Source organism: Phaenicophaeus curvirostris, chromosome 24, assembly GCF_032191515.1.
Source record: "Phaenicophaeus curvirostris isolate KB17595 chromosome 24, BPBGC_Pcur_1.0, whole genome shotgun sequence".
In the NCBI taxonomy this organism is placed as follows: Eukaryota; Metazoa; Chordata; class Aves; order Cuculiformes; family Cuculidae; genus Phaenicophaeus; species Phaenicophaeus curvirostris.
In genome coordinates, this window is record NC_091415.1 from 5,604,444 (window position 1) to 5,625,908 (window position 21,465).

The 21,465-nt window shown below is 62.5% G+C and overlaps 3 protein-coding genes across 4 annotated transcripts; all 3 read right to left on the minus strand.

The window, feature by feature from the left end:
• Positions 1-788: 788 nt before the first annotated feature.
• SHISA4 (shisa family member 4) lies at positions 789-4,664 on the minus strand. The gene is made up of 5 exons (XM_069875840.1): positions 4,514-4,664; positions 2,575-2,746; positions 2,149-2,282; positions 1,268-1,450; positions 789-1,177 (listed from the first exon to the last, which is right to left on the minus strand). The coding sequence occupies exons 1-5, from the start codon at positions 4,578-4,580 to the stop codon at positions 1,131-1,133; spliced, it is 603 nt and encodes a 200-aa protein (XP_069731941.1). The 5' UTR covers positions 4,581-4,664; the 3' UTR covers positions 789-1,130.
• Positions 4,665-7,185: 2,521 nt separating this feature from the next.
• Positions 7,186-14,214, minus strand: INAVA (innate immunity activator). Its single transcript, XM_069875680.1, has 8 exons — positions 13,776-14,214; positions 13,036-13,160; positions 12,824-12,943; positions 12,199-12,430; positions 10,959-11,012; positions 10,476-10,875; positions 8,580-9,156; positions 7,186-7,650 (listed from the first exon to the last, which is right to left on the minus strand). Exons 1-8 carry the CDS (start codon positions 13,897-13,899, stop codon positions 7,558-7,560), a joined length of 1,725 nt encoding a protein of 574 aa, XP_069731781.1. The 5' UTR covers positions 13,900-14,214; the 3' UTR covers positions 7,186-7,557.
• Positions 14,215-17,350: 3,136 nt separating this feature from the next.
• GPR25 (G protein-coupled receptor 25) lies at positions 17,351-20,944 on the minus strand. 2 transcript variants are annotated; one of them, XM_069875848.1, is made up of 2 exons: positions 20,813-20,944; positions 17,351-18,734 (listed from the first exon to the last, which is right to left on the minus strand). In XM_069875848.1, exon 2 carries the CDS (start codon positions 18,656-18,658, stop codon positions 17,510-17,512), a length of 1,149 nt encoding a protein of 382 aa, XP_069731949.1. In that variant the 5' UTR covers positions 18,659-18,734; positions 20,813-20,944; the 3' UTR covers positions 17,351-17,509. The 2 variants fall into 2 exon arrangements, with proteins under 2 accessions (XP_069731949.1, XP_069731948.1); XM_069875847.1 differs by having other exon boundaries at positions 17,351-18,780; positions 20,813-20,902.
• Positions 20,945-21,465: the final 521 nt, after the last annotated feature.

Here is a 21,465-nt window from a genome sequence, read left to right on the forward strand (position 1 = left end):
ACCCCCAGCTCTCTCAGCTGTTCCTCATAAGGCCTGTTCTCCAGCCCCTTCCCCAGCTTCATTGCTCCTCTCTGGACTCGCTCCAGAGCCTCAACATCCTTCTTGTGGTGAGGGGCCCAGAACTGAACACAAGATTCGAGGTTTGGTCTCACCAGTGCTCAGTCCAGAGGGAGAAGAACCTCCCTGGCCCTGCTGGCCACGTCGTGTCTGATCCAAGCCAAGATGCCATTGGCCTTCTTGGCCACCTGGGCCCCTGCTGGCTCATGTTCAGTCGCTGTCAACCAACACCCCCAGGTCCCTCTCCTCCAGGCAGCTTTCTAGACAGACTTCTCCTAGTCTGGAGCTGCTCAGGGTTGTTGTGCCCCAAGTGCAGGACCCGGCATTTGGCCTTGTTAAACCTCATGCCGTTGGTCTCAGCCCATGGATCCAGCCTGTTCAGATCCCTTTGGAGCCTCCCTACCCTCCAGCAGATCAACACTTCCACCCAGCTTAGTGTCATCCGCAAACTTGCTAAGGGTGCACTCGATGCCTTCATCCAGGTCATTGATAAAGACATTGAATGGCTGGACCCAGCACTGAGCCCTTTTCCCTGCTTTCTGCCCCAAAAGAAGGGGACAGACAGACGGACACTCAGGCTGGTTTGGTGGGAAGTCATCCCAACCCAATATTTGGATGAAGAAGCATAAAGAGAGGGGGGAAAACTTCACAGCCCCCCTCATTACACCTCCCCAGGAAGGGTGTATGGTGGTCTGCCCCTCTCCCCATGGAGCCACCGAGACGAAACGGGGTTTGGGGTACAAGATGTGGTTTAATGCCAACCCAGGGGGAGGCGTGGGTGTGGAAAGAGCCATGGACGAATCCGGACCCGGGCATGCAGGGGTGCAAGGATGCACAGGGCCTGCCCTCCCCACCCCCCCAACCCCGGGCATTGTCCCCCTCCAGGGGTGCCAGGGGGCCGCTGGCACCCAGCGCCGGCGTGTGGGCACCCACAAAGGGCTCAGTGTGCGGGACAAGAGCAGCCCTGTGCTGCTGGCGCGGAATCATCACCGGGACAGCCGGGAAGGGCCTGATCCTGTCCCCTTGGCAGGGAAACGAGGGTCCCCAGCCCCGTTGCGGGTGCCCGCGGGTGCTCAGGCTCCAGGGTAGCTGGGCTGTGCCGGGACGTAGGGTGACGGCGCTGCGGTGGGAGCAGGATGGGGTCAGCCCCCTGCAAAGTCACCGTGCCCCCCTCCCTGGGAACCAGGGGTCCCCCTGCCCCACGGCTCACCTGTGGGGTTGTAGACGGGGGGCCCCGAGGGGTACAGTGGGTACTGGGCGGTGGGGGCAGCCGGTGGGTACATGGCCATAGGGGTGAAGCCGGGCTGGGGGGGCACGGGGCCAGCTTTGGGGTCTATGGGGAAGGGGGCTGGCGTGGGAGCAGGGGGGTAGCTGGACAGAGGGATCTCTGGGCCTGCGGGAGAGATGGGGGGGACTGCGGCACCCTGGCTCGGGGACACAGCCACCCCCCAGCACCCAAATCCCACCCCTCCAGACCCAAGTGCCCCCCTTTGCACCCTAACTCCCCCTCCTCATCCCTCCAGATCCCCCCACCTTGCACCCCAAATCCCACCCCCTCCAGACCCAAGTACCCCACCACCACTCTGACCCCCCCACCTCATCCTTTCAGGTCCCCCCTCCTTGGACCCCTAACCCCCCCACCAGACCCAAGTGCCCCAACACCACCCTGACCCCATCTCCTCCTCACCTTTTCAGGTCCCCCCACCTTGCACCCCAAATCCCACCCCCTCTAGACCCAAGTGCCCCCCTTTGCACCCTAACTCCCCCTCCTCATCCTTCCAGATGCCCCCCAACTTGCACCCCAAATCCCACCCTGTCCAGACCCAAGTGGCCCCCTTGCGCCCTGATCCCCTCCTCATCCTTTCAGGCCCCCCCTCCTCGCACCCCAAATCCCCCCCTCCATCCCCAAGCGCCCCCTCCTCCTCCTTCGAGGACCCCCTCCTTGCACAGGGGGGGTCCAACCTCAAGTGCTCCCCCTGCACCCTGACACCCCCCCCCCCTCATCTTTCCAGGTGTCCCTACCTCGCCCCCCCAATCCCTCCCCACTGTACCCCCAGCCCCCCCATCTCTGCAGCCCCCCTGACCCCCTACCTTGCAGGGGGGTGCGGAGGCGCTGCCGGCGCTGGTACAGGTAGCAGCAGGAGCACATGAAGCAGCAGACGATGGTGGTGACGATAGCGATGAAGAGCACCACGGCTGAGGCGATGCCCGCGATGGTCTTGGGGCTGGGGGGACATCGGGGAGTGGGGCACCTGGGGCACATACCCCCCCCCCCACTGCAAGGAATTGCTGCCCCCTGCCCAGTTACACCAGTGCCCAGCACCATGGGGCATCCTTGGGGCTCCCACTAGGGACTGGGGTACAGGCAAACAGTCAGTGCCCAGCATCCAGCGCCCAGCATCCAGCGCCCAGCACCCAGCACCCAGCCCCATGACCCAGCACCCAAAGAGAAGCCCCCAGCACCCAAAGAGAAGCCCCCAGCACCCCTGCCCGCAGCTCAGCACCAGCCCCGGGCACCTGAAGGCAAGGCAGTGGCGCTGCTGGCGCTCGGTGAGCAGGCGCAGCGGGTCGCGGCAGCAGTACCGGTGGTGGCAGGTGCCACAGCAGAAGGTGAAGAACTCGCAGTCAAAGCCAGGGTGCCACGAGCCGTTCCTGTCCACGTACCACAGGCAGTCCTCGTCCCCGGCCACTGGGGACAGCCGCCCGTCACCAGGGCCTCTGGGCACTGCCAGCCCGGCCACGGCCTCCAGGCCCCAAACGCTGTCTCCGGGGACAGCCTATGCCCCACTGCACCCTGCCCCATGGATCCCATACCTCACTCCATCCTGCCCCACGGACCCCATATCCTGCTGCATCCTGCCCTCAGACCCCATATCCTGCTCCATCCTGCCCCATGGATCCCATACCTCACTCCATCCTGCCCCATGGACCCCATATCCTGCTCCATCCTGCTCCATGGACCCAATACCTCACTGCATCCTGCCCCATAGATCCCATACCTCACTGCACCCTGCCCCACGGACCCCATACCTCACTCCATCCTGCCCCATGGACCCCATACCTCACTGCACCCTGCCCCACGGACCCCATACCTCACTGCACCCTGCCCCATGGACCCCATACCTCACTGCACCCTGCCCCATGGACCCCATATCCTGCTCCATCCTGCCCCACGGACCCCATACCTCACTCCATCCTGCCCCATAGATCCCATACCTCACCGCACCCTGCCCCATGGACCCCATATCCTGCTCCATCCTGCCCCACGGACCCCATACCTCACTCCATCCTGCCCCACGGACCCCATACCTCACTGCAACCTGCCCCACGGACCCCATACCTCACTCCATCCTGCCCCACGGACCCCATACCTCACCGCACCCTGCCCCACAGACCCCATACCTCACTGCACCCTGCCCCATGGACCCCATACCTCACTGCACCCTGCCCCACGGACCCCATACCTCACTGCACCCTGCCCCATGGACCCCATACCTCACTGCACCCTGCCCCACGGACCCCATACCTCACTGCACCCTGCCCCACGGACCCCATACCTCACTGCACCCTGCCCCATGGACCCCATATCCTGCTCCATCCTGCCCCACGGACCCCATACCTCACTGCATCCTGCCCCATGGACCCTTATACCCTGCTGCATCCTGCCCCATAGATCCCATACCTCACTGCACCCTGCCCCATAGATCCCATACCTCACTGCACCCTGCCCCATGGATCCCATATCCTGCTGCATCCTGCCCCATTGCCCCCATACCCCACCCCATCCTGCCCCATGGACCCCATAGCCCGCTCCTTCCTGTCCCCGTGCCCCTCTGTATCGCATTCCATCCTGCGATCCCCACACCCCAGGCTCCATCCCCCATATCCCACTCCATCCTGCCCCCAGTGCTGCCCCACAACACCCCCCTCTGTCACACGCAGCCTGCAGGCCTCCCCAGCTGCTCCGGGATGCCTCCCAGCTCCATTTCTGGCCCAGACCACTTGTGTCCCCAAAAATAGCCCCAGGATGAGGCCTGGCAGGCAGCCGGAGGCGCCAGGACAGCTGTCAGCGAGCCCTTGGAGTTGAGCTGGTTCCCTCGCTCCTCTCTGGCTCCAAAGGTCTCCTTGGGGTGCTCAGACGTGGCTCACTCCCCACCCATCAGCACCGGAGCCGCTCAGAGCCGAGTGGGGAAACTGAGGCACAAGCCTCACGCGTGGGAACCACCGAAACGCCCCAGGACTGGGCAGCCCGACTCGAGCGGCCACCGGCTCCGCGCACTGGGAGCTCCCGGGGGCAGGTGGCTCTCGGGGACACCCCAAAAGCAGCAAGCGGGGGTCAGGGGCCAGGGGGGGGAACGCGCCGCCACAGTGCCAGCGCCCAGAGCAGGTGGCCCCGGGTCCCACCCCAAGGTGCCCCACGGCCACAGCCGGTGACACCGACCCCCGTGTCTCTTACCTAGCGTGGTGGCCACGGCCACCAGCACGGTGGTAGCCAGGGGCCAGCGAGCCCCGCCGGGCCCCATCGCGGGGCGCGCCCGGGACACCCGGGGACACCCGGACCGGGGACGGAGCAGCCGCAGCGCCCGGGGCCGGTGCAGTCGAGTCCCGCTGCGGTCCCGGTGGGGTCGGTCCCGGTGCAGCCGCAATCACGGAGCAGCCGGAGCCCCGGGGCGGAGCCGGCGGAGCCGCAGTCCCGGGGCCGGTTGGAGCTGCAGTCCCGGGGCCGGCGGGTCCCGTTACCAGTGGGTCCCGGTGCCGGTCGGAGCCGCAGCCCCGGGGCCAGTCGGAGCCGCAGTCCCGGGGCCGGTTGAAGCCGCAGCCCCGGTCCCGGTCGGAGCCGCAGCCCCGGTGCCGGTCGGAGCCGCAGTCCCCGGTGCCAGCAGGTCCCGGTGCCGGAGGTGTCGCAGGCCCGCGGTGACGCTGTGCCCGGTGCCCCCGCGGCTCCTCCCTTTCCCCGGGGCTCCCCCCGGCCCCGCCGCAGCCGGGGTTCCCCCTTCTCCTCCCCTCAGCCCATCCCGTTCAGCCTCCTGACACCCGCTATTCCCCCTCCCCCTGCTCCCCATCCCCCCCCTTCCTCCCCCGCCCCCGATCCCCATCATATCCCTCCCAGGCATCCCACATCCTACCACTGCACAGCCCTCCCCAGCCCTGAACCCCTTATTCCCCCTCCTCCTCTACCCCCTCCATTCGCTCACGCTGCACCCCTCTCCTTATTTCCCCTTCTCCTCCCTGCACCCCATCCTTTTGCTCATCTTTACACCCATCATTCCCCTCTCCCTGCACCCCATCCTTTCCCTGCACCCCATCCTTTCCCTGCTCCCCATCATCTCCCTCCCCAGCACCCCTCCCTTCCGCTGCACCCCTCATTCCACCTCCTCCTGTACCCCATCCATTCATTCATCCTCACACTCCTCCCTGGCACCCCTTATTTCCCCTTTTCCCTCCCCTGCACCCCATCCCTTGTCCTTGCACCCCTTCCCCTGTACCACATCCCATCCCTTCACTCATCCTCACACCCCTTCCCCTGCACCCCTTTCTTAGAATCATAGAATCACTAGGTTGGAAGAGACCCATTGGATCTTCGAGTCCAACCATTCCCATCAATCACTAAACCATGTCCCTCAGCACCTCATCCACCCGTCGTCCCTTAAACCCCTCCAGGGAAGGTGTTCTTCCCCCATCCCAGCATCCCTTCCCTGTCTCCCTGAGTTTCACAGCCCCTGCTCCCCTTCCCTTGCACACACCCCATCCCTGCTCCCCAATCCCCATCGTTTTCCTCCCCAGCACCCCTTCTCCTATCCCGTCCTTCCCCTACCACTGTTCTCTTTCCATGCGCCACATCCTTGCCCCTCTTCCTCTCCACCCTCTCTGGACCCCTGCCCCGATCCAGCCCTGTTCAATGTCTTTATCAATGACCTGGATGAAGGCATCGAGTGCACCCTTAGCAAGTTTGCGGATGACACTAAGCTGGGTGGAAGTGTCGATCTGCTGGAGGGTTGGGAGGCTCCAAAGGGATCTGAACAGGCTGGATCCATGGGTTGAGACCAATGGGATGAGGTTTAACAAGGCCAAATGCCGGGTCCTGCACTTGGGGCACAACAACCCTGAGCAGCTCCAGACTAGGAGAAGTCTGGCTGGAAACTGCCTGGAGGAGAGGGACCTGGGGGTGTTGGTGACAGCGACTGAACATGAGCCAGCAGGGGCCCAGGTGGCCAAGAAGGCCAATGGCATCTTGGCTTGGATCAGAAACGGCGTGGCCAGCAGGGCCAGGGAGGTTCTTCTCCCTCTGGACTCGGCACTGGTGAGACCAAACCTCGAATCCTGTGTTCAGTTCTGGGCCCCTCACCACAAGAAGGATGTTGAGGCTCTGGAGCGAGTCCAGAGAAGAGCAACGAAGCTGGGGAAGGGGCTGGAGAACAGGCCTGATGAGGAACGGCTGAGAGAGCTGGGGGTGTTTAGCCTGGAGAAGAGGAGGCTGAGGGGAGACCTCATTGCTCTCTCCAACTCCCTGAAAGGAGGTTGTGGAGAGGAGGGAGCTGGGCTCTTCTCCCAAGTGACAGGGGACAGGACGAGAGGGAATGGCCTCAAGCTCCACCAGGGGAGGTTCAGGCTGGACATTAGGAAAAGTTTTTCAGGGAAAGGGTGATTGGGCACTGACAGAGGCTGCCCAGGGAGGGGGTTGAGTCCCCTTCCCTGGAGGGGTGTAAGGGACGGGTGGACAAGGTGCTGAGGGACATTGGTTAGTGATTGATGGGAATGGTTGGACTCAATGATCCGGTGGGTCCTTTACAACCTGGTGATTCTATGATTCTGTTATTCTATTATTCTAGGATCCCCATGTCCCACCCCTGTGTCCCATCCCTTCTCTCCACCTCTTCCCTTCCCTGCACCCACTTTCTCAGCTCCCACATCCTTACCTCCCCTCACTGGGTGCTGGGGGGCACAGCTGGACCTGGGGAGCCCCCTTGGCACACAGGTCCCACCATCCCAATCCCACAGAGGCACAGCCAGTCCCCATCCTGGCAATGCCGACCTGGCACCAGCTCCAGGGGATGGGGGACCTGGTTGGGGACAGGGCTGGGGACAGAGGTAACGCACCCCAAGGGGATGGCAAGGACAGGAGCACCTCAACAACCACGTTTTATTAGAGACCCAAAGTGAGGACAGTGGCAAAACCACCGGTATTGGGGTCCTGGTGGCACCGTCAGCATTGGGGTCACAACGACACCATCAATATCAGGGTGACGGTGGCACTGTCAGCATCAGGGTCATGGTGACAGCATCAGTGCTGGGGTCACAGTGCCAGAGAGGGGATGGGGGGGGGCCAGCCCTAGCCACCCCATCCCAGCCCCGTGCACCCCAGGGGCGCTGGGAGGGCGGCTGCACCTCCCACCCATGTCCCCAACCCCATGATGATGGGGGGAACACGGCCCCGTCCCCGCTGTCCCTGGGCCAGCCAGGCTGTGTCCCCCCCCAGGATGGAGGGGGGGGTGTCCGCGCTTACACCTGGGTGACGATCTCGCCGTTCTCAGGCACATAGACCTGCACGGGCACGCCGTCCGCCGAGCGCCGCAGGACGTGCAGCGGGGGCACCTGCGTGGGAGAAGGAACCCATGGGTGCCACCCTCATGCCTCATGCCAGGGCACATCCCAGGGGGACAGGGGGGTGGGATGTTTTGGGGGGGCAAGGCTGCGGGTCCCAGCTTGCTCAGAATGTTTGTGCCAAGGGGGCAGCCATCCCAGCTCACCATGCAGGCTACGGCATGCACCCATCCCAACAGGACATCCCAGGTGGAGGGGGGCGACTTGGACCCAAAAATGACTGTAGGGACAGCCCTGCCCAGGAGATCCCAGTGATGCCCCAGAGACCTACTGATAGGACCCTGGACCTGCCCAGAGAGACACCCAGAAGGTGCACATCCTGCTCCAAGGGACCTTGTGGGTATGTGGTCCTGGCCCCAAGACCCTACAAGACCCCAGTCGTGGTGGTGGGATCACCTCCTGACCCTTCTGGGACCCTAGGCCTGTCCCAGGGTACCTTCACCTGTCCTGTTCCAGGAACCTGCTCAGTTTTGGCCTCAGGGGACCCTCATGAGACCCCAGTTCTTCCTCCCACAATCCCCTCAGGACCCCAAGCCTCCCCCTAGGACCCACTCAGGACCCCGATCCTGCCCAAAGGGATCCTCCTCCTGCCCCAGGGAACCTTGGGGGACTCCAGGCTTGGCCATAGGGACCCTCAAAGAGATCTTGGTCCTGTCCCCAAGACCATTCTGAGACCATAGTCCTGCCCCAGGAACCTTCATTAGACCTGGACGCTTACGGAACCGGAATTCTTCCCCATAGACCCCCTCAGGGCCCTATTCCTGCTCTGGGGACCCTCATGGGACCCCACCAGAGCCAGCTGTAACTGAACCACCTCAGGGTGACAACTCCAGTCACCCACAGGGCAGCACCCAGGGGGCACACACTGCCTACTGTCCTACACCCCGATGTCCCCACACCAGCTGGACCCCACGTCCTACCTGAGCCCGCATCAGGACTCCACGAGGGATGGTCACGTCGCTTGTGGTGCCACCACGCGGTCCCCGAAAGGCGCCTTGGCGGTCGAGGGAGTGGGGACGGGCACCCCGCAGCCGGGCGCGCTGGTGCCATGACTTGAGTTCCTCGGTCACAGTCGCCTTGGAGATCCCGCGGCTGCCCACCGGCGCGTAGTCCTTGAGCGAGGGCGTGCGCACGATGCGGCTGTGCGAGGGCACCAGGCGTTGGTAGCGCAGCGGGGCCAGGTCCTGCTCATAGAGGAAAGCTGGAGGGCCGGAGGGTGGCAGGAACCGGTGGGTACCCCGTGGGTAATAACCGGGTTCGATGAGTGGTGGTGGGACTGGGGGGCGAAGGAAGGAGACGTCGGGGCTGCTGCTGCGGGGGGACGTAGCATGGGAGACGCTGGAGAGGTCGGAGATGCTGTCGTCGGAGCCGGAGCAGCACGTGGGGCCAGGGGTCGGGATGCAGGAGGTGGGCACCGTCACCGTGTAGTACGTGGGGCGCCGGCGGGGGACGGCGCTGCGGCCACGCGGCTCGCCAGGCTGCCAGCATGCCTCCACCCTGTGGGCGGGATGGCTCTGGTGACCCTTCTCCTTGCCACCCACCCAAAAGTCAGAGCGAGACAGAAGGGTGAAGGCTGAGGACCCCATGGGTGCAGCGTCCCAATGAGGTCAGCTCCGGCCTCCTCCCTGTGGGGTTGACTCCAACCTCCCCACAGTGTGAGCTCCACCATCTCCATAGAATCATAGAATCACCAGGTTGTAAAGGACCCACTGGATCATTGAGTCCAACCATTCCCATCAATCACTAAACCATGTCCCTCAGCACCTCATCCACCCGTCCCTTAAACCCCTCCAGGGAAGGTGACTCAACCCCCTCCCTGGGCAGCCTCTGCCACTGCCCAATCACCCTTTCCCTGAAAAACTTTTCCTAATGTCCAGCCTGAACCTCCCCTGGAGGAGCTTGAGGCCATTCCCTCTCGTCCTGTCCCCTGTCACCTGGGAGAAGAGCCCAGCTCCCTCCTCTCCACAACCTCCTCTCAGGGAGTTGGAGAGAGCAATGAGGTCTCCCCTCAGCCTCCTCTTCTCCAGGCTAAACACCCCCAGCTCTCTCAGCTGTTCCTCATCAGGCCTGTTCTCCAGCCCCTCACCAGCTTTGTTGCTCTTCTCTGGAAGAGAAGGGTTAGCTGCATCCTCTCCTCCTATGGGCTTAGCTCCAACGTCCTCCTCCCAGGGCTTAGCTCCATCCTCCCCACAGGATTATCTCCATCCTCCTCCCCATGGATTTATGTCAGTCCTCAACATAGGGGTAGCTCCAGACTCCTCCCCACACGGTTGTCCCCATCTTCCCTATAGGATTATCTCTGTTCTCTTTCTCGTGGCTTTAGCTCCATCCTTCCCCTGGCATTATCTCCAATCTCCTCTCCATGGGGTTAGCTCCTTCCTCTCCACAGGGCTAGCACCATCTCCCTCCCCGTTGGGATTATCTTCATTTTCCTCCCTGCAGCTTTAGTTCCATCCTCCCCATGAGGATATCTCTATCCTTCCCCTCATGGAGTCATCTCCAACCTCCTCCCTACGGGTTCATCTCCATCCTCCCCATGGGATTATCTTCATGCTCCTCCGATGGGGTTATGCCCGTCCTCAGTGATGGATTATCTCCATCCTCCTCCCCACAAGTGCAGCTCTACCATTTCCACGGGGTTGTCTCTACCCTCCTCTGCCCTCTCTGTGGGGTTATTCCCACCCTCTTCCCCATGGATTTAGTTCTGTCTCCATGGGGTTACGTTCATCCTTTTCCTCATGAGGTTATCTCCATCCTCCTTCCCATGGGGTTCCTTGCAGAAGCCCGTGTCCTCCCTCCTCACGCACAGAACGTACCTCAGGGACTGGGATTGTCCGCGCCGGCCCGATGGCTCCGGGGTGCTGGGAGCGCTGGAGCCCGCCTGCCGGCACAGCACCAGGGTCCTGATGGGGACGAAGCGATAGGGAGGAACGTCCTCCACCCTGGGCACCAGCGCGGCTGCAGGGTCAGGGCTGCCGGGGGCAGAGGCGACAGGGAGGACGGCTGGCGGGGACCCCGGGTAGCACCGGGAGCCCTGGGTTTCCCCATCCCCAGCGTCTATGCTGGTTTTTTTCCCCTTCTCGTAGTGTTTGTCGAGGCTGGTCTCCTTCCAGGGGCTGGAGGAGGCTGGGGAGGACCCAGACCCCACCGCCTCGGTGGGCTCCTCAGGCGATGGGGACGCCTGCAGGGTGGCAGGTCCCAGCGGCTGCGTCTCCTCTGTGTCAGAGATGGAAGGTTGGGATGGAGGGGCCACAAGAGGGGCACCCCATGTCCCCCCAAGGTCCCCACAGCTCCCTTACCCTCCTCCAGCAGGACGGTGTCCGACAGGGAGCTCTCATCGGAGACGCTGAGCTCTGCGGGGCAGGGGATGGGTGAGAACGGTGCCCGTGCTGCCGACGGGTGCCAAAATGCTCCCACGGCACCCGCCGCCACCCAACGCGTCCCTGGAGGCCTCCGCTCCCCTTCTCCCACGCCGCCTGTCCCGACACGCTCCGAGACGGTGGCGGTACCGGCCAGGCCGGCTTTGCCAAGCTGCGTTGCCGGTGCTGCAGGCAGCTCCCAGCCTGCCCGAGCCGGGCAGAAGGAGGGGTGCTGGGCAGGTTTGGGGGGCACCAGGTGGGAAGGAGCCGGCACCACCGTGTCCCTGGTCTTTGAGGGCGACGGAGCCCTGGGAGGGTGGCGGGGATGGAGCTGAAGTTGAGGCACACGCTGAGGACGATGGGGACTCGGCATTGGCACAGGGACACGGCAACGGGCACCAAATCCTGCCACCCCTTGGGGTGCACTCGCTGGGGATGGTGCATCGGGGGGCAATCGTGGGGTGCAGTCAGCAGGGGTGAAGTGTTGGGGTGCATTCGAGGGGTGCATACAGCAGGGCGGGGGTGCGTGCATGGAGGATGAAGCCTTGGGGTGCACTCACAAGGCTGCAGTCACTAGGGATGAGGTATTGGGGTGCAGACAGGGGGTGCAATCATCCAGAATCATGTGTCTCAGTGCAATCAGCAGGGATGAAATATTGGGGTGCATTCACTGGGGATCCCATGTCAGGACGCACTCATGAGGGGGCATTCAAGAGGGATGAAGAACTGGGGTGTGTCCACCCCAAATGAGAAGAGCATTTTGGGGTGCTTCCACCAGGGGTGCATTCACAGGGAGAGCAGATTGGGGTGCGCGCATCAGGGGTGGCATTTGAGGGGGGCATGCAGAGTGGTGCATCCACTGGAGATGGGGAATTGGGGTGCCTGAGCTGGAAATGGTGTATTGGGGTGCATCCCGGGGGGGGCTTTCATTAGGGGATGGAGAATTGGGGTGCATCAGGGGGTGTATTCATCAGGGATAGAGAGTTGGGGTGCATTCTCTGGGGATGGTGTATTAGGGTGCATCCAAAGGATGGGGCTTTCATCAGGGGATGGGGAATTGGGGTGAATTTACCAAGGACACTCAACCAAGCTGCACCCATTTCTGCCTCCCTGACCTCTAGCATCCCCCAAACAAGGCACCCCCAAACCAGAGGGCTCCTGGAGGGCATAGGGGGCTCACCATCGGCAGCACCGATTCCACCGCCAGCAGACAAAGGCCGCCGGCCAGCCAAGAGCCGTCGCTGGTTGAGGATGTTCTCCAGGTCCTTCAACTTCTGCTCCTCCAGCAGGGCTGCCGTCTGCCGGCGCTTCCGGAGCCGCTTGCTGATGTTCTCCTCGCGGCAGAGGCGCTGGGCAGCCTTGGCGATCTGCAGCTGCAGCGCCAGGTCCCGCTCCAGGGCGCTCAGAGGGTCCTGGGGATGGAGGGGACACGCGCACTGCACCCAACCACCTTCACCAAACTCGCACGCCAATGAAGGCTTTGTATAACGAAGAGGGTGTGGAGTTCTCCCATGGGATGGGGAGGGTGGCATCTCGGGGTGACGCTTGGACATCTCCCACAAATCCAGGATGGGATGGAGACGGGTCCCCACTGCTCCCACACCCCAGGGAGCCCTTCATCACCCCACGCAGGATGAGGGTCTCATCCAGCTTGAAGGCAGCACCAATCCTATGGGATGGGGTTGGTGGCATCTCTGGGTGACGCTTGGACATATTCCACGGCTCGGGGATGGGATGGAGGGTTCCCCACCGCCCATCCCAGGGACATCCCCTCCCCCCGGCTTGCACCCCAGGGAGCCCCTCACCGCCCCGCGCAGGACAAGGGTCTCATCCAGCTTGAAGGCAGCTCCAATCCTGCGTCGGACCTTGGGGGGCTTCTCGCCGGCTTTCAGGGGGTACTCACGGGGCAGCGCTCCTGTCAGCTCCTGGGGACAGCACAGGGACTCTGAGCCGCCGCTGTGGGGATTGCGGGGTGGTGGGAGGGGATGGGCAGGGTGACCCCCCCAGCCCCGCTCACCGCCTCGCGCAGGCAGAGCCGCCGCAGCTCCTGAACACAGCCCTCCAGCCGGGCCTCCAGCGCCTGCTGCCGCCTGCGCCCCACCTGCGCCCGCTCCTTCAGGGGCGACACGGGGCTGTCGGGGCCTAGGAACAGACGGACGGGCAGACAGACGCCTGCTGAGATGAACCCAGACCGCCCCATTCCCCACCTCCAGCCTCCCTGCCTCAGTTTCCCCAGCCTCCCTGCCTCAGTTTCCCCATCCTCCCTGCCTCAGTTTCCCCAGCCTCCCTGCCTCAGTTCCCCCAGCCTCCCTGCCTCAGTTTCCCCACCCTCCCTGCCTCAGTTTCCCCCAGCCTCCCTGCCTCAGTTTCCCCCAGCCGCAGAGCAGGCAAAATCAGCCACGAGCCCCTCCCCGTGCCCCATGGGTGCTCACGATTTCCCAGCCGTGATTTCCCAGAGCAGCGAGGGGGGGGTAGGGGGATACGGGACACGGGGAGGGTTTTGCCCTGACTCAGCCATCCCTGAGCGGAACTCAGCTGAGTCAAACCCAGCTCAAGGCCTCCCCAACTCTCCCCCCCCCCGCCACTCTTGGGTCTCCCCCAAAACTGGGGAAACCCCCAGTTCCCACCCTTTAAGGATCTTTGACGTGTCTTCCATGGACTGAAGTGCCCTGTTCTCAGCTTGGTGGCTGTAAGAGCACTTGGGGGGGGGGGGGGGGACAGGGGCACCCCAAGCCCATTGCCCCCCCCAGCACTTACCTGAGTGCAGCGTGATCCCGCTGTCGGTGTCGCTCGCCTCCCCCATGCCGAGCCGGAATCCTACGGGCGACAGCGGGGAGACAGCACCCATGGGTGCCCCCCCAACCCTCCCAACCCCCAGCATCGCCTCGTCCTTCCCGGCCGCGGCGATGGCGGCAGGAGCAGGAAGGCGAGGCCGTGTTTGCTTTCCCTGCCTTCTTCTAGGTCCTACAATAAACAAAGGTGCGCGCCCACGTGCAGCCGGGGCTGCCGGATGGGACCCCTCCCAGGGGCAAAGGTGCTCGGGGTGGGGGGGAGCCTCTCTCCCGCCTCACTTGGTTTCGCTGGGCGCCTCTCCCAGTTTTCATTTCTTTTCCATCGGGGCCGAAGGTGGCTCCCAATGTGGGAGCGGCCACCGGCGCTGGGAATGTAGGTTCCACATAGCACCCCGAGACCCCTTTGCTCTTGAAAGGAGGGGTTACTCACCCCTAGGCTTGTGTTGCGTTCACACTGGCTGTGCCTCAGTTTCCCCACACCGCTCCCCATCCCGCTGGGGAAACTGAGGCAGGGAAGGGGAAGGGGCTCGGGAGGGCCACAGTGGGGCTGGGGGCCGGAGCCTTACCTGGGCGCTCGCTGCCGGCTCTGCTGCGCCCGGGACACAGGGACGTGCTGGGACTTGAGGTGGAGGGGAGGAGCGGGTGAGCAACACCTTCCCGAGCCGCCGGCGCAACCCGCGCCCGCAACGCCCCACGCGCATGGCCTCCGCCCCACTGCCACGGGGATCGGCACGGCACGGCTGGGCTGGCAAAGTAGACTGCGGTGGCATGGAGAGGCAGGGAATGGTACAGCATGATGTGGTACAATCATAGAATCAAAGAATCACCAGGTTGGAAGAGACCCACTGGATCATCGAGTCCAACCATTCCCATCAATCACTAACCCATGTCCCTCAGCACCTCGTCCACCCGTCCCTTAAACCCCTCCAGGGAAGGTGACTGAACCCCCTCCCTGGGCAGCCTCTGCCAGTGCCCAATCACCCTTTCTGTGAACATTTTTTTCCTAATGTCCAGCCTGAACCTCCCCTGGTGGAGCTTGAGGCCATTCCCTCTCGTCCTGTCCCCTGTCCCTTGGGAGAAGAGCCCAGCTCCCTCCTCTCCACAACCTCCTCTCAGGGAGTTGGAGAGAGCAATGAGGTCTCCCCTCAGCCTCCTCTTCTCCAGGCTAAACACCCCCAGCTCTCTCAGCCGTTCCTCATCAGGCCTGTTCTCCAGCCCCCTCACCAGCTTCGTTGCTCTTCTCTGGACTCGCTCCAGAGCCTCAACATCCTTCTTGTGGTGAGGGGCCCAGAACTGAACACAGGATTCGAGGTTTGGTCTCACCAGGGCCGAGTCCAGAGGGAGAAGAACCTCCCTGGCCCTGCTGGTCACGCCGTTTCTGATCCAAGCCAAGATGCCATTGGCCTTCTTGGCCACCTGGGCACACTGCCCAGGTATGGTATGGTATGGTATGGTATGGTATGGTATGGTATGGTATGGTATGGTATGGTATGGTATGGTATGGTATGGTATGGTATGGTATGGTATGGTCTGACATAACACATCTTTCCACACTCTGCCACATGCTGCCCTGCTACTGCCACCACCATCCCTTCCCTGGAGCAGGGACCTGGCAGGAGCTGAGGCTTTTTTTCATCCCTGTCCCCATCCCCGTCATGTCCCCAGGCAGATGGGGCTGTGCCAGGGCTGTGCCAGGCCGTGGGAACAGCCCTGCCGCGGCCACCAGCGCAGCGTGAGATGAATCAGGGTGGCAGACGCAGGCGAGTTGGCCACATCCTGCGCTGCCGGCACACGGCAGGTGGTGGAAAGTGTGTCTCAGCCCCACGGGACAACCGCACGGCCCGCGGGACCGGGACGGAGGGCAGCGTACAGGCAGGGTGCAGGCAGGAGAAGAGCTGCAAGCGTGCAGGAAGCAGACATGCAGGTGGGGGAGATGCAGGCAGGATGAATGCAGGAGAGGTGCAGGCAGGATGAATGCAGGAGAGGTGCACGCAGGGTGAATACAGGAGAGGTGCAGGCAGGGTGAATGCAGGAGAGGTGCACGCAGGATGAATGCAGGAGAGGTGCAGGCAGGGTGAATGCAGGAGAGGTGCAGGCAGAGGCAAATGCAGGAGAGGTGCACGCAGGATGAATGCAGGAGAGGTGCAGGCAGGGTGAATGCAGGAGAGGTGCAGGCAGAGGCAAATGCAGGAGAGGTGCACGCAGGATGAATGCAGGAGAGGTGCAGGCAGGGAGAATGCAGGAGAGGTGCAAGCAGGATGAATGCAGGAGAGGTGCAGGCAGGGTGAATGCAGGAGAGGTGCAAGCAGGGTGAATGCAGGAGAGGTGCAGGCAGGGAGAATGCAGGAGAGGTGCAAGCAGGGTGAATGCAGGAGAGGTGCACGCAGGATGAATGCAGGAGAGGTGCAGGGAGGGTGAATGCAGGAGAGATGCAGGCAGAGCTGAATACAGGAGAGATGCAGGCAGAGGTGAATGCAGGAGAGGTGCAGGCAGAGGTGAATGCAGGAGAGGTGCAAGCAGGGTGAATGCAGGAAAGGTGCAGGGAAGGTGAATGCAGGAGAGGTGCACGCAGGGTGAATGCAGGAAAGGTGCACGCAGGGTGAATGCAGGAGAGGTGGAAGCAGGGTGAATGCAGGAGAGATGCAGGCAGGGTGAATGCAGGAGAGGTGCAGGCAGGGTGAATGCAGGAGAGGTGCAAGCAGGGAGCAGGCAGGAGAGGTGCAGGGAGGGTGAATGCAGGAGAGATGCAGGCAGGGTGAATGCAGGAGAGGTGCACGCAGGGTGAATGCAGGAGAGGTGCAGGGAGGGTGAATGCAGGAGAGGTGCACGCAGGGTGAATGCAGGAGAGGTGCAGGGAGGGTGAATGCAGGAGAGGTGCACGCAGGGTGAATGCAGGAGAGGTGCAGGCAGGGTGAATGCAGGAGAGGTGCAGGCAGGGTGAATGCAGGAGAGGTGCAGGGAGGGTGAATGCAGGAGAGATGCAGGCAGAGGTGAATGCAGGAGAGGTGCAGGCAGGGTGAATGCAGGAGAGGTGCAGGCAGGGAGCAGGGAGGAAGCGCTGCAGGCAGGGGAGATGCAGGCAGGGTGCAAGCAGGGGAGATTCAGACCAAGGGTGCAGCTGAGGGTGCAGCTGAGGGTGCAGGCAGGGGAGAGGCAGCGGCAGAGCCAGCCACAGGCAGATGCAGACAGGGGCGCAGGCAGCACTGCCCAGCCCCAAACTTTCCCCTCTATCCACAGCTCCCCGACCCCCCACCCCGTGATTTAGGGGGGTGTCTTTTCTGCACCCCCCTTGCCCAGCAGCATGAGGGACGGGGACATGACAGGAACCCCAGCAGTGCAAAAAAAAAAGGGGGGGCAGGCTCAGAGAAAAAAAAAGGCAGATTTGGAGAAATAAAGGGGTTTTTTCCTCAGTGTGGCCCCCCCACTCCCAGCACCCAGCCCCTCCCTCCTTTCCCCCCCGGCGCATTTCAGGCTTCGAGACTGAAATATCATTAGTGATAAGGGTAAATCTGTATTAATTGGGATTATATTGGGATTAAATTGGAATTAAAGCCGGGTTCCTGCTCCTGAAGCAGCGCCTTGTGCAGAGCATCCGGGGGGTGCGATGGGTTTATCCTGGGGGCTGGATCCTGCCTGCACTGAGGCTGCGGAGAGGGCGCGGGGTGGCAGCTCCCTTGGGGATGACGAGTTGGACCTGGCTTAGGGCTGGGGAGCAGAGTCTGAGGTGGCACCAGGGGATGGTTCGGAGCAGGGTTGAGGACTCACCCCAGGGTGGTCCCGTGGGACCCCCAGTGCCGCCCGGAGCTGGGTCCTGCTCCTGCACCGAGGACCCGGGGGGGACCTGGTCCAGATCCGGACCCCAAAGAGGAGGCTGGAGTCAGTGGTGGAGGAAGGGGCAGCTGCACCAGGACCCGTCCCCGGAGCACGGGGACATCGGGGACGGCAGCGTCCATCCATCAGGGCATAGACCAGGGGGTTGATGCAGCTGTTAACGAAGGCCAGGCAGGTGCTGCCGGCCACCACCCACCTCAAGGCCACCTCCTGCCCCTGGGACAGGACCAACGTACCCTTGGCGAGGAAGAAGAGCAGCACCTTGCAGGTGTTGAGGGGCAACCAGGAGCAGAGGAAAGCTGTGACAATAGTGACAATGGCCCGGTGGGAACGCTGGACGCCCCTGCCCAGCCGGACGTGGCGCTGGAGCCGGCAGTAGATGGAGCAGTAGCAGAAAGAGATGACCCCCAAGGGCAGGAGGAAGGTGAGGAAGACCATGGCCAGGCTGAAGTCCTCTCCATCTTCATCCCAGCAGTCATCCCCGTCCAGCCGTCGGTACACCAGGGACGGGGCACCCAGGAGGAGGGAGGCTGCCCAGATGATGCCGCACGTGATGTGGACGTGCCTCCGTGAACCCATCATCTTGGTGTCCAGCACCTTCCTGATGACCAGGTAGCGCTCCACGCTGAGGGCGGTGAGGAAGAGGATGCTGGAGCAGCGGTTGACGGCGATGGCGTAGCTGCTTACCTTGCAGAGCCCTTCACCAAGTGGCCAGCGGTTCCCCCGTGCCCCTGCCACCACCCAGAAGGGCAAAGTGCAGATGAAGATGACGTCAGCCACCGCCAGGTTCAGCACAAAGGTGTCTACCATCCTCTTATTCCCACTCCTCTTGGCCATCAGCACGATGACAAAGAGGTTCCCCATGAGGCCGAGGAGGAAGATGAAGGAGTAGAGGATGGGGATGAAGATGGTGGTGAAGATGACCTCCCACTTGGAGAAGACCTCCTGGTTCACCGTCGTGTTGGTCACCAGTGGATAATCGTAATCAGCTGAGCCGGAGAGCTCCTCAGGAGCCATGGAAGTGGCCGGGTGCCCTCCCTGGTGCCCGGGGCGGTGCTGGCCGTGCCCGGCGGTTGGGTTGTTGATGTGAGATCTGCTGAAAAACAGCATCTCGCACTTCCTTTCCAAAAGGGCAAGGGCTGTGGGGTGGAAGGGGCAGGAGGTGAAGCGCGTTTAATTTTGGAAACAGAACTAAAAAACACAACGAGAAGAAAGGAACCCCCAAGAAAGGAGGGGGGAGAGGAAGATCGGGGGTGTGGAGGAAGGCTCTGTGCCACCAGGTGATGGCTGAAGGCCTTGGGTGGACACCAACCTTGCGGCCAAACCCGCTCTGCAGCTCTACCACGATGGTCGCCCTCTGTCCCCACCACGCAACGTCAACCCAAGCCACTGCCACCCCATCACTGTCTCCATCACTGTACCCAGGACATTTGCATTAAGAAAACCAGATGAAAACCTTTATTTTTCTTGTCTTTTTGGTGTCAGAGAGTGCCAGAGCAGGTGCCGGTCGGGGTGAGAGTGCTGCCTGCCGCAGCCCCGTGCCGCCCCCGGTTCTGCCAGCTCATTCCAGCCCTGGCACATCGGTTCTCACTGCTCTGGGGACGCCAAGGCAGCAGCTCCCACAGCTGCCCCCGACCACGAGCTCTCCCAGAATGACGGTGCTGGGCACGGTTCCCAGCATGAGGATGGGCCGGGATGGGGGTGCTCAGTGCGAAGGAGAAGCACCTGCTCTGCTGGGCTGGATCCTGCTCATGTCTGCCGGGCGCCCGGCTCCGCGAGGTTCATCTTCCTCAGGCTGTCCCGCACCAGCAGGAACTCGGGGCGAGGATCTGGTTCAGGCCCCGCTGCTGCCTCCCGCTCGTGCTGTGGCAGCAGTGGGGTGGGAGGGGTGGCCATGGGTCCCCTTGGCTCTCCCCATCACCCACCCATCCCCTGACCTGGATATCCTACCAACCTGGGCTCCCTCAGCCACCCTCACCACCCAGCCATCTGCTGACCTGGATGTCCCATCAATCCTGGGATCCCTCAGCCATCCCATCACCTGGCCACCTTCATAGAGTCATAGAATCACCAGGTTGGAAAAGACCCATCAAATCATTGAGTCCAACCATTCCCATCAATCACTAACCCATGTCCCTCAGTGCCTCATCCACCCGTCCCTTAAACCCCTCCAGGGAAGGGGACTCAACCCCCTCCCTGGGCAGCCTCTGCCAGTGCCCAGTGACCCTTTCCATGAAATATTTTTTCCTAATGTCCAGCCTGAACCTCCCTGGTGGAGCTTGAGGCCATTCCCTCTCGTCCTGTCCCCTGTCCCTTGGGAGAAGAGCCCAGCTCCCTCCTCTCCACAACCTCCTCTCAGGGAGTTGGAGAGAGCAATGAGGTCTCCCATCAGCCTCCTCTTCTCCAGGCTAAACACCCCCAGCTCTCTCAGCTGTTCCTCACCAGGCCTGTTCTCCAGCCCCCTCACCAGCTTCGTTGCTCTTCTCTGGACTCGCTCCAGAGCCTCAACATCCTTCTTGTGGTGAGGGGCCCAGAATTGAACCCAGGATTTGAGGTTTGGTCTCACCAGTGCTGAGTCCAGAGGGAGAAGAACCTCCCTGGCCCTGCTGGTCACGCCGTTTCTGATCCAAGCCAAGATGCCATTGGCCTTCTTGGCCACCTGGGCCACTGCTGGCTCATGGTCAGTCGCTGTCAACCAACACCCCCAGACCTGGGTGTCCATCAACCCAGGCTCCCTCAGCCATCCCCACAACCTGGCTGCCCTTGACTATCCCTTGACCCACCTCATCAATGCAGCCTCCCTTTGCCACCCTCCAAGTCAAGCCTCCCTCAGCTGTTCCTCCACCCATCTGTCCCAACAGCCCAGCCATCACCCAACTGTCCCCATGATCTGGCCTCTCCCAACTGTCCCCTTGGCGTGACATCACTAAATCACCCCCAAATCTGTGGGACAACAAGGCATGGATGGGGTTGAAGAGGGGTAGGGTGAATGGATGTGAGGATGGATGCAAGAATGGATGGGTGGATGCATGGGCAGATGCATGGAAGGATGGATGGACAGCTGGACGTGTGGATGGATGGATGGATGGATGGATGGATGGATGGATGGATGGATGGATGGATGGATGGAGGGCTGGGACACAGGGATGGGGACAGAGGAAAAGCACAAACCTCCTCAAGCCTCTGGTGGCGTTCCCTCAGCTGCTGCTCCAGGTCGGAGGGGGGTCCTCGCAGCTCCTCCCTCAGCTGCCTCAGCCGCCGGCACTCCAGCACTCGTGGGAGCTCAGCCCTGTGCCGGGGCAGGATCCCCCTGTGGGGACAGACATATGAATTCCAACAGGACCACCTCACCTGGCCACCCAGCTTGGCACCATCCCATTCTCACGCCCTGGTTCCCATCTCCACTCACCTGCTGTGGCTGAAGAGCAGTTCTCGGTGTAGCTCCCGGTGGCTCCGGGACTCCCGCATTGGGTTTGGCACCTTCTTGGGCTGGATGAGCCCCCTATGGCCATCGGTGGCCATGTCCGGGGAGAGGACATCACTCCCGTCACCCTCTGGAGGGGTAGCAGGGGTCATCGGGGATCAGCAGTGGATGGGGTCACCAGGGCCATGCCTCAACAGAGGATGGGGTCACCAGGAGAAGGGCCGCCAAGGGATGGGTCACCAGGGCAAGGGTCACCAGGGACAGGGGTCATGGGTCAGAGAGGATCAGTTGGAACGGGGTCATCAAGGTATGAGATCACCATGAGGGAAGAGACAGCCTGGGACAGGGTCAACAGGGGCTGGGGTGATGCTGCCCAGCTCCCTCATCCAGAGCCACTTGC